General features: G+C 35.9%; 1 protein-coding gene across 1 annotated transcript; it reads left to right on the top strand.

Annotated features, from left to right (window-relative positions):
* The first annotated feature begins 3,654 nt into the window (after positions 1 to 3,654).
* LOC148581298 (uncharacterized) lies at positions 3,655 to 5,662 on the top strand. The gene is made up of 5 exons (XM_088492341.1): positions 3,655 to 3,842; positions 3,951 to 4,023; positions 4,909 to 5,328; positions 5,432 to 5,483; positions 5,598 to 5,662. Exons 1-5 carry the CDS (start codon positions 3,655 to 3,657, stop codon positions 5,660 to 5,662), a joined length of 798 nt encoding a protein of 265 aa, XP_088348467.1.
* Positions 5,663 to 10,392: the final 4,730 nt, after the last annotated feature.

Consider the following 10,392-nt stretch of genomic DNA (forward strand, 5'->3'; position numbering starts at 1 on the left):
CTGCAAACAAACATATGCAATTAAGATCAACAAGAATGCATATGAATAGAGGAATAGAGTTGCAAAATCAAACTACTTCTCAAGAGGATTAGCAAACAAGAACTTCATGTTAGGATATGGAAGAACAGGTCGACTCGAATAGAATTCAAGACACACAACTGAATAGCCTCGAGAAATAGTTTCCAACGTTCCCAAAACCCGCGATTTGCTTTGCTCAAAACTCGTATATCATCTATGATAACCCATCAGTGCTTTCATATACATATTTTACTAGTATTAAGCCGGCCAAACTTAATACCAAAAATCATGCAATGCAAGACTAACAGCGTTAATCAATAGATCGTCATGTGCATAAAGCTCTAATTCTCGTCATTCGACAAGACCTAAAACATGACAAACGCCAAGAGTATGCAACTGAAGCATAGTTGGTCCATTCCTTAGGCTCTACAGGAAGGACTGCTCTGATACCATAATGTAACAGCCCAGACCACCCGCTAGCACGATATTGTCCGCTTTGGCACACAAGGCCTCACGGTTTTGCTTTTGACGATAGGGATGCTAGCCGAAGCCCCCCACACTCACTCGTCAAAACGCGTCATGCTAGGGAGAGGTATCCACACCCTTATAAGGCATGCTTCGTTCCCCTCTCCAACCGATGTGGGCCTTACAGGCACACCCTGGTAGAGGCGAAAAGCGTACGATCATTTAAAATGGTACTTACGCTTTATTCAATTAAAAATATACATGATCCACTTAACTCTTCTTTTCTCTTAAATTATTTTGAGTATATAGGAAGATAGACATAATGGGAGAAAATAGATCTAGAAAGGACAAGTTGAAAATTTTCGGCACAATGCACCATGGTTGGAACAAGGAGAATTTCTGCAAAATTGTGGGTGTTTATGGGAGTGTCGTTGAAATAGAAGATAGTTTGAAAAAAGGGATTAATTATGATTCGGTCATAATCATGGTGGATACAACATGTATCCACAAATTCATAACTTACTCCTAATGGATATTAATAGAAAAAATTTAAAATTATTGTAAAAGAAACTTACATTGAAAAAGAGTGGTGGATTTCGAAGAAAAAAAGAGAGAAGACCGTAAATATTTTGGTGGCAGTATATGAAGAAAAAAATGAGACAGTAGGGAGGGGAGGAAATTCAAAGAAAGAAGAAGATGACGTAGAACAAAGAAACATGAATTCGAAAAATATTAATGACAACGGAGGCATAGTAAAAGACTTTCAATTATAGATGCATAAGGAGGCAGAGATGCGTGATAAATGAGGAGAGTTCCTAGGCTACACTTACAGAGTATAGAGAGGGGAATAATCAATGAGAATTAAACTTTACAAAAATATATTCTAGATAACAAGATATCTAAGAAAAAAATAGATAAACCCATTTGGACGAGACAACAACTAATAATTAATGTTCAGAAGGAAACCCAAAAAGAGGAGTGTGAATCATTTTTAGGGTTACTATATCCTTCTAGCTTTGAACATGTTATTAAGAACTAGCTAGATAAACTTAGTCTACGAAGAAGAGGGACAAGAGTAAAGGGCCTATGTCATTTGGAGGAAACAAAAAAGAGAAACCAAAATTAGGAATACAAGAAAGCAAAAGAAAATTAAAGAAGGTAAGTGATTTCATACGTTCACATCTTTAGTAGTTTTTCTTATATTATTTTCATATTTTCATATAATTAATTATAGTTTCTTCATGTAAACTAATCGTTTTAAGTATCATTTGCTACTAATATGTTTTCTGAGTATTTTTCAAGGGAATACAGGATAAAGAGAAGAAAACCAAGTAGCAAGAGAAGCATATTCAAAGCGCAAGCAATTGGAATAGCATGCAAGGTCAAGTAATAACACTCAAAACCATCCAACCATGCAAAGACATTAGCATTACACGTCATCCTTCAAGACAACAAGCATTGGCGTGTAACACCAATCATGGCGTGCAACGCGAAGGCAAACTTGGCGTGTAACGCCCAAGAAAGAAAAGAGAGGTGGCGTGCCACTCTACTTAGGACATGCAACGCCCTCAATACCTAGGATTAATGGCGTGTAATGCCAATGATGGGCGTATAACGCCCTGGAGGAAGATTGGGAGTAGCGTGCAACGTCACCTATAGTGTGTCACACCATCAACCCCTGGAGCAAGACAAGGCTTGGCGTGTAACGCCACTAAGTGGGTGTGCCACGCCTTGAAATTCATGAAGCCCCTAGAGAAAACAATGAAGCTAGCGTGTAACGCCATTAAGGGTGTGTGTGGTTGGGAAAATTTTTAGAGTATTCCCAGGAATGTTTAGATAGGAATATCTTATTCCCATGTTTGTTTCAAAGTTTAAAAATATATTCCAAGGTAACTTTTATTCCCTGGAATCAAAATACCACCAATTTCATTCCCATCTTCTCCCTGGTCATCTTTAATACCAATGAAAATGGAATGTGTATATCAGAAGAAAAAGACTAAATTATCCCTATCTAAATAACAAAATCCAACCCTCTTTCAGATCTCTCCCTTCTCATTTCACCAAAAACCAAAACCCTAGCAGAGCTTTTTTCCCAAATTCAAGGAAGCTCCACTGGCGTCGGTGTCGCCTCACCATCAATTTAGGTTTACACGACTACCGCGCACCTCATTCTAGATGTAGGATTCACTTCGATCTCTTTTTCGCATTTGCGTTCATGTTCCTCTGAATCATTCACTCTCTGTTTCATTCGTTTTCAGTGAAGAAGAACGAAGAAGAATGACGATGGCAATGGTGAATTGCCTTGCGAACTGAGAGCCAAACCAAATAGTGAAGGTGTGTTTTCATTTTCGATCGTTCTCTGAATTATTTTTGGATGGAGATTGGGTGTTCTGAAATTTAGGATTTACTGACTTTTCGAGTTTCTACTTCTTGCTTCATTAGGATTTGCTTTCTGATTTTGCATCTTTTTTGTTATTGTTTGTTGATTCTTCATTTTGCTTACTATAGTTGTATAAAATGTGGCTATGCTTTTGTTTACTATTGATTCTGCATTTTTCAAATTACATTCTGCCTTGATTACTATTTTCGTATTTTTATTTGTAACAATTATTGGTGAGTGTCATCATAAATGGTAACCACCATATTTTGTTTCCATTTGGTGATCACATTGCTTTGCAATCAAAGAAGCATTAACCCCTTAGAATTCTTATAAAATCATGTGATTATATGATCATGATGCAATCATAAACATTGATATATACATTGTTACTGTGACTAACTCAAGAAATTCCTATCAAGACCTGTTGTTAATTAAGCAAATTAACTCTTAAAATGAGTTTATGTCCAGTGCTGCCATGATAAAACTATCGACGAGGTGTTTATTCTCAGTGTTCTAGCCCCTCCTATCATTTGAGATTCATCATCCAATCTTTTAAATTTCGCAATATTATTCCTTTGTGTTTCACTTTTGTTTCAAATTAATAATGTACTACTAAGCTTGCATTACTATTGCTCTTCTTCTTTTTCCTGTTGTCTTCATGATTAGATTCATCTATCTTGTTTCCTTATATTAAATGATGAATTTTACATACTAGTAACAATGTAAAGTTGTTTTGGTGGCAATCTAATTTCAACTACTGGATTTGTGGGATCTAGTTTTCTAGTTTTAAAATGTATTTTGGTGTGCATGTTCTGGTGTACTTGTATGTTCTAGTGTTATTTGTTCCAGTTTCGTATGGTAGTGCAAGTTTGTTCAATTATTCGATCTGCATGTTTATAGATTCTGACATAGATCCCGCCACTGCTGGATTGCAGGTTACCTCAGATGGGAAACCCAAAATTCTTGATGCCATTGATTGGTACAAACAAAATCTTTTGTTATTATTATTATTGTTGTTTCTTAGCTTATAACTTTGAGTTTATATTAGTTTTTCAAAAAATTGTATGTTGCTTTTTTGTATCTTTAGTTCTAGAAGTAGAGATGTTGATACCTCAAAGGTGGTGAAGGCTGATGCTGATGGTTGTATTTATGGTGCATCAGTTAGTGGTTTGGAATATTAATATATACAAGTTATGATGGCCCAACATTCTTCATGTGACCCAGAACTTTTGAAAAATCTTATTATGATCAAGTCTCAAATCATATAGTTATTTATAGCCTTAATTTCGGAAATCATTTTATTAAAGATGATTAAGGCAAGTTTTGATTTATTGAATTTGAGCTAAGTTATGGTTATTATCCAATTTTACAATTATTGGATTATTTTCTATATTTAAATCATATAGTTGGTAGTTGTGAAATAATAAGGATTTTTATATGATTCGGATTAAATAATTAATATTTTAAATATTAATACTGTTACTTTGGAAAATAAAGGGTTTAATTATATTATTTCTAATTATTTTGATTTGAGCATTTTATGGAAAATAATTTGTAAGATTGATGAGCAAATAGTATTTTCTATATACAGTAGTGTTGGATTTAAATTGGGTTTCAATTACTATATTTTTCCCAATTTCATTTGAAATTACCAAATTACCCTTAACCCTAATTTTCAAAATAGTGAAATCCCAATTCCCCAAACCCAGCAGCCATCACCCCAACCCCCCATCAGTAACAAACACACGCACACAGTGAGATAAAAGGGGAGAAAGGAAACAGACAAAGGGAGAAGGAGGAAAGAGTTTGCCGGCGTGGAGGAGGGGAGGGAGCTCGCCGTCGTTGTTGCCCTCACGAGCCCGCCGAACCTGCCACGCCTTGCCGCCAGCTGTGCGCCACCGCCGTTTCGGTAACGCTGCATCCCGTCGCGCTCATCGCCGCCACTTTCAGGCGTTGTCGTCAAATCACCAAGGGAGGGAGAGGGACGCGATGTAAGTGAGGATGGAGGAGCTAGCGTCGCTGTCGAACTGTTGCGGAGCCACCAGAGCCGTCGCGTCGCCGCCGTTGTCCTCACTGCGCCGCCGTCGCCCTTGCCACGTGGTCAGTCGCCGATCTGGTCTGAGAGAGAGGGAACGCAAACAGAAGGCAAGATCGGGAGCCACCGCCACTGCTCGCTGAACCCCAGTGCTTCCTATCGCCTCTGCCGCCTGGAGCCGCGTCGCCGCACCTGGCGGCCGGACACCGCCACTGAAGCCGGTGTCGTTTGGAGTTATCGCGAGTTGCTGCCACCGGACCCACATCGTAGCTACTGCCATTCACCGCCGCTGGTGTTGTTCGTCGCTGTGCTTGCCATTCGGAGCGACTGCATCGCTTCTTTCACCGTTACGCTCACCGGGAGTGGTGCGGGTGTTGCTGGAACCACCGTCGGGGCTGCCGCTACTCGGTGTAGTTCTTCCCTTGTTGCGGTAAGCGTGTTATTTCGGAAAGTCCTTTTAGTCAGTATTCTATAATGCTTGGTTAAAGACTCTGAGGTTTGGTAACATAAGTTTGAGTTCTGATTGCTGCCAGAACCACCGCTGGGACTATCGTTGCTTGATTTGGCAGTTCTTTCTTAGTTTTGGTAAGCGTTTTCGATATGAAAGCCCTTTTGGTTACTGTTCTGTAATCTCATGCTAAGGTTTTGCGGTATCAATTGCTATGAGACTGAGTTTCTATTGTTATGTGTCGTGATTAGTGTTGCTGTGGTTACCGCGGGAGTGGCTTGGAGCCAAGGTTGCGTTGTTGGTGATCTCGGTTTAAGAGAGGAGGTTCCTGTGACGCGTTTGGGTTATGAAATTGCCTTTTGAGATAGGGGCGCTTTCCAAAACTATACTTTATGTATTGGAATTATTACATATGGATACTGATGTGAGAAAATGTGTATTTGGTGATTATATCGGCCTTATGTATTATTTGATTGTCTCGAAAGCTTATGAATGTTTGTTTGGCTGAATTGTTGTGCGGCTTTGTGAAATGTAATGTTTGGAAGTTGATTCTTTAAAGATTTGAAATATGAGTTTAATCCGTTAAGGATTGGTTCGAAGTGAGTCAATTATTTTGATGATGTGAAAGATAGAATACTCTTGAAATTCAGCCTGGGTTGCTTTAATTGATTTGGTTTTGATAAATGATTTATTGTTGAACTGATTCTTTTAAACTTTGGGAACGAGTTAAATCGGTTGATATTGAGTTGATTTTGAAATGGTTTCCTTGAGATATGCCACTGAGGCATTTAGCTTGCTTTTGAATTGATTTCTGGTTTTGGGCTGTTAAAAAGGAATGAGAAACGGTTTAGTTGGGACCCAAACCGGGTGGCAAAGTCCAAGTTTTAGGGGAGGTGCTGTCGAAATTTCTATAAAATCTGAGTCTTTATTGAAATGTTGTCGGGCAAATGATGAGTTAAATACTTCTACTATTTTATTTGAATTATCAAGAAAAGGATGATTCATGCTTTCGAAATGAGTTAGTAAAGAGGAAATTGTGATTTAGTCTTGCTTCTTAAGAAAGGCATTGTATCTCTTTCAGGAGAATATTTTGAAACTTGTGTTTTAAAGCTGTTTGAATGTGAAAAGGGTTTATGCCTTTGAATTTGACTTGGGGGTTTCAATTAAAGAAGTTTTAATGATTTTGAAAGGACCTGAGTGTCTATTGACAAGTTTCAATTTGAAATGTTTTGAGAAAGGTTTTAAGTACTCTTTGAATTCTGAATTCTTGCAAGACTAAAACAATTTTGAACAGTTGAAACGTTCTAGAATTTATCATGGGGGGTTGAAGTTGGTTTTTGCCTAAGTAAAGGAAACGGCTTTGAAAGAAGTAAATGATTACGTGACTCGGTTTGGCTTAGATCCTATTTTACTGCTCAAATCGGAAAGTCAAGGTTTTAATGATTTTAAATGAATTTGGCGAAATGAGTTATGTTATTCTCCCGTAAAGACTTGGGACTCTGCCAAGGAACTTTTGTTATAAAATCCCATTGTTGAATGGATGATTTTGAATGTTTCAAAATTAATCTTTAACTTGCCATGGTTATGGAAGTTTGGAAAGAGGATGCCGAGAGTGGCATTGTTTTCAAAGGGGAATTTACCTTGAGTAAAAGTGGCTTATGAGCCTGAGATGATTTGAGAAATGGGATCTTTAAAGCCAAGGCTGAAAAGAGTTGAAACTCGATTTCAAAGTGAAATGAATTGAGAAAAATGATTTATGGCTTAAGTGCCGATTTTATGAATTTAATGATGTTGAATGGTGGAAGTGCTGTTTTATTGTGAGCCGGAATGGCTGTGTATGATTTATGAATATTGGCTGGTTCTGGATTGAACCGTGAGCCGGAATGGCTGTTTATGATATTGATTCATGGCTGATTACCGAATGAGTTATGGGCCGTATGGCTGACTATGAATTATGAATTTAAGCCGGATGGCTGAGATGGATGTTGATCCATGGCTGGGACTGAATGAATATATGCTTGAGATACCTGGGTAGTAGCAAGGGTTGTGGTTCGTCCCACTTGCTCCAGGTCAGAGACTGTGACGCCTGGGTAGTAGTGGTAGTAGTGATGATTCCACTCGCTCCAGGTTGAGCTTTTAAACACCCGCCTGGGTAGTAGCCGCAGTAGTGGTTATTCCACTGGCTCTAGGTTGAGCGAGTAGTAGCAATGGGGTTGTATCTCAAACCTACTTACTCCGCGATGGGTGTTTCTGTCCATGGTTAGCTACTAGGACGTGTCGGGTTGGCTATATAACCGACAGATGATATCATCAGCCACTAGGGACAGGCATGCATCATATGCATCTATGTGACATTGTTTGGATGTGCATATTATACTTGGTTTGCCTATGTGATTAATTACTAATTGTTCTACTTGCAATAACTTTTTGTTTGTGCTTGCATCTTCCTATTTGTGTTTGCTACTGGGACTCTGTTGGACTGTGGTGATTAGTTGATGGCTGGATTGTTTGGGCCTAGGGCCGTGGTTGGAATGAGATGAACCGATGGTTGATTTCGGTTTTGTGTTTCTGCTTTGTTATAAAATATGAAAGGCTATTTTGTTTCAGCATAGATAAACCGTTTTGAAAGACTTTTGAGTTTTTTTGAGAATTGAATGGTTCCTCTTTCAGAAAAGATTTCCGACTTTACTTTTATTATAAACCGTTGTTTTTGAAAAGTGGCATGAGACGGTTATTAATCACTGGTACGGTTTATCTTCATGTATCCTATTACAGTAATTCCCAAAAACTCTCTACTGAGAATCCTTTCGAGGATGATGTTCTCACCCCCCTACATTTTTCCCCCTTTCAGGATATGGGCGCAAAAGTCACGAAGAGTTTATTTAGTTGTTGTTGAGATGCTCTGTCTTGTTTTAGTTATGGTTTATTGAACCCTCGCCATTATTTGATATATTCTGTAAGAGGGATAGGAATTGTATTGGTTAATGCTTGTAATAATATTTACATATATGTATGTATATATATGGATGTACTCTTTATGAGTTTCTGTAAGTTGTATGGTATGTATGGATGTACGTTGTATAGCAAAAGTATTTGTGGGAGCGGTTTTGCGATTTAAAGTTTTAAACAGGCTCATATTTTAGTATTAAATAGTATAAAAGTCGTCGTAATGTCCGAGCTATCAGAGTCGCGCAGTCGGAAGCATTAACTTTGGTAGTTAGGGTGTTACAAATGGTATCAGAGCCAGAACCCGGATCGATGTGCCAGCGAGGGCGCTGGACTCCCTTAGGGGGTGGATTGTAAGGCCCACATCAGTTGGAGAGGGGAACGAAGCATGCCTTATAAGGGTGTTGATACCTCTCCCTAGCATGACGCGTTTTGACGAGTGAGTGTGGGGGGCTTCGGCTAGCATCCCTTTCGTCAAAAGCAAAACCGTGAGACCTTGTGTGCCAAAACGGACAATATCGTGCTAGCGGGTGGTCTGGGCTGTTACAGTGCCAATCCTTGAACAGGTTTTATGTTGTTTCCTCCATAATCAACATAATGACTGCTTCACCAATTGTACTCCACTCTAGTTTCTCCCGCATTTTCTGGTCAACCTTCTCTATAATCTCTCCAAGCATCACTAAATACACTTAATATTTAATCATTTTAAGATAAATCATTAAAGTTGTTATTTTTAGTCATTTTTCTGCTAATATTAGTCATGTTTGAGAAGGAAAAAAATGATTATATATCATCCAAAAATAAGTCACATGTATGGATATTTGTTTTCCAATCCACACTTTAAAATCTTCCTTCTAAATATTCATTTCAATTTTTTTTTCAAAAACAACACCATTAACCCTCTACTTTTTAGCATAATAGTATAAAAATAGCGCTGCTCTTATGTTGTGCTAATTTATTTTTTAAGGAAAAATAGATTTTTTGTCTTTAAAATTTTAATTTATTTTAATTTTGTCTCTAAAATTTTAAATATGTTTCAATTATATCATTTTCTATTAACACCGTCAACGGAAATGATTTTATGACAATTAGATGATGACGTATTACTAACATGTGACAATTACGGTTGACATATTAGTGACACATTAGCGTAAAATTGTTACAGTATATATTGTGTCACTCAAGAGTAGAATTAAAATATGTTAAAATATTAGGAGTAGAATTGAAACCAAAAATGTTAAAGATAAAAACGAAATAAAATGTAAACATTGAGACTTTTGTTCCATAATTTTTGCTATTAAAAATCATATTGATAACATTTTTAAAATGTCACTTTTATTGAGACTCACTTTAATATAAGAATATTTTGTATTAAAAATAAAAATTATGATGAATATTACATACACTTCTTAGAAAATTATATAAAAATATCTTTTTGAAAAGTATCACTTTTATTATATAAAATAATTTAAATACCTTTAAATATATTTTTATACAATTTATTAATAATAATATAATACTTAGTTACTTACCATAATTATATATTTATAGTAAATTATATAAAGAAAAGAGGTACTAAAGTTATTTTTATACAATAAAATTTATACACAAACAATATTTTTATACAATCTACTAACAAGTATATATGATACTTATCATAAATTTTATTTTTTAAAAAATATTATTATTTTAAAATGAACCTCATCAATAAAAGTATTACGTTTTAAGGGTATTAACAATATGATTTTATTAAAAAATATTTTATTGAATAATAAATAATATTTTTATTTTCAAAATTTATATTTAATTTTAAATTTATTTTTAATATTTAATTTCAATTTTATTCCTGTCGTTTTTAATATGTTTAATTCTACTTTTGGGTGAGACAACATAATAATTCTACGTTAACGTATTACTGATATATTAGCTTTCAATTACTACGTTATCATCTCTGTTAATAGTGTTAACAAAAAAATTTATAATTAAAATATATTTAAATATTAAAAATAAAATTAAAATAAATTAAATATTTTAAAAATTTTAAGAATAAAAAGTATATTTTATTTTTATTTTGTGTGGGTTAATGAGTTTTTATTTTAT

This window comes from Arachis ipaensis, chromosome B10 (assembly GCF_059453495.1).
Source record: "Arachis ipaensis isolate K30076 ecotype BB chromosome B10, ASM5945349v1, whole genome shotgun sequence".
NCBI lineage: Eukaryota > Viridiplantae > Streptophyta > Magnoliopsida > Fabales > Fabaceae > Arachis > Arachis ipaensis.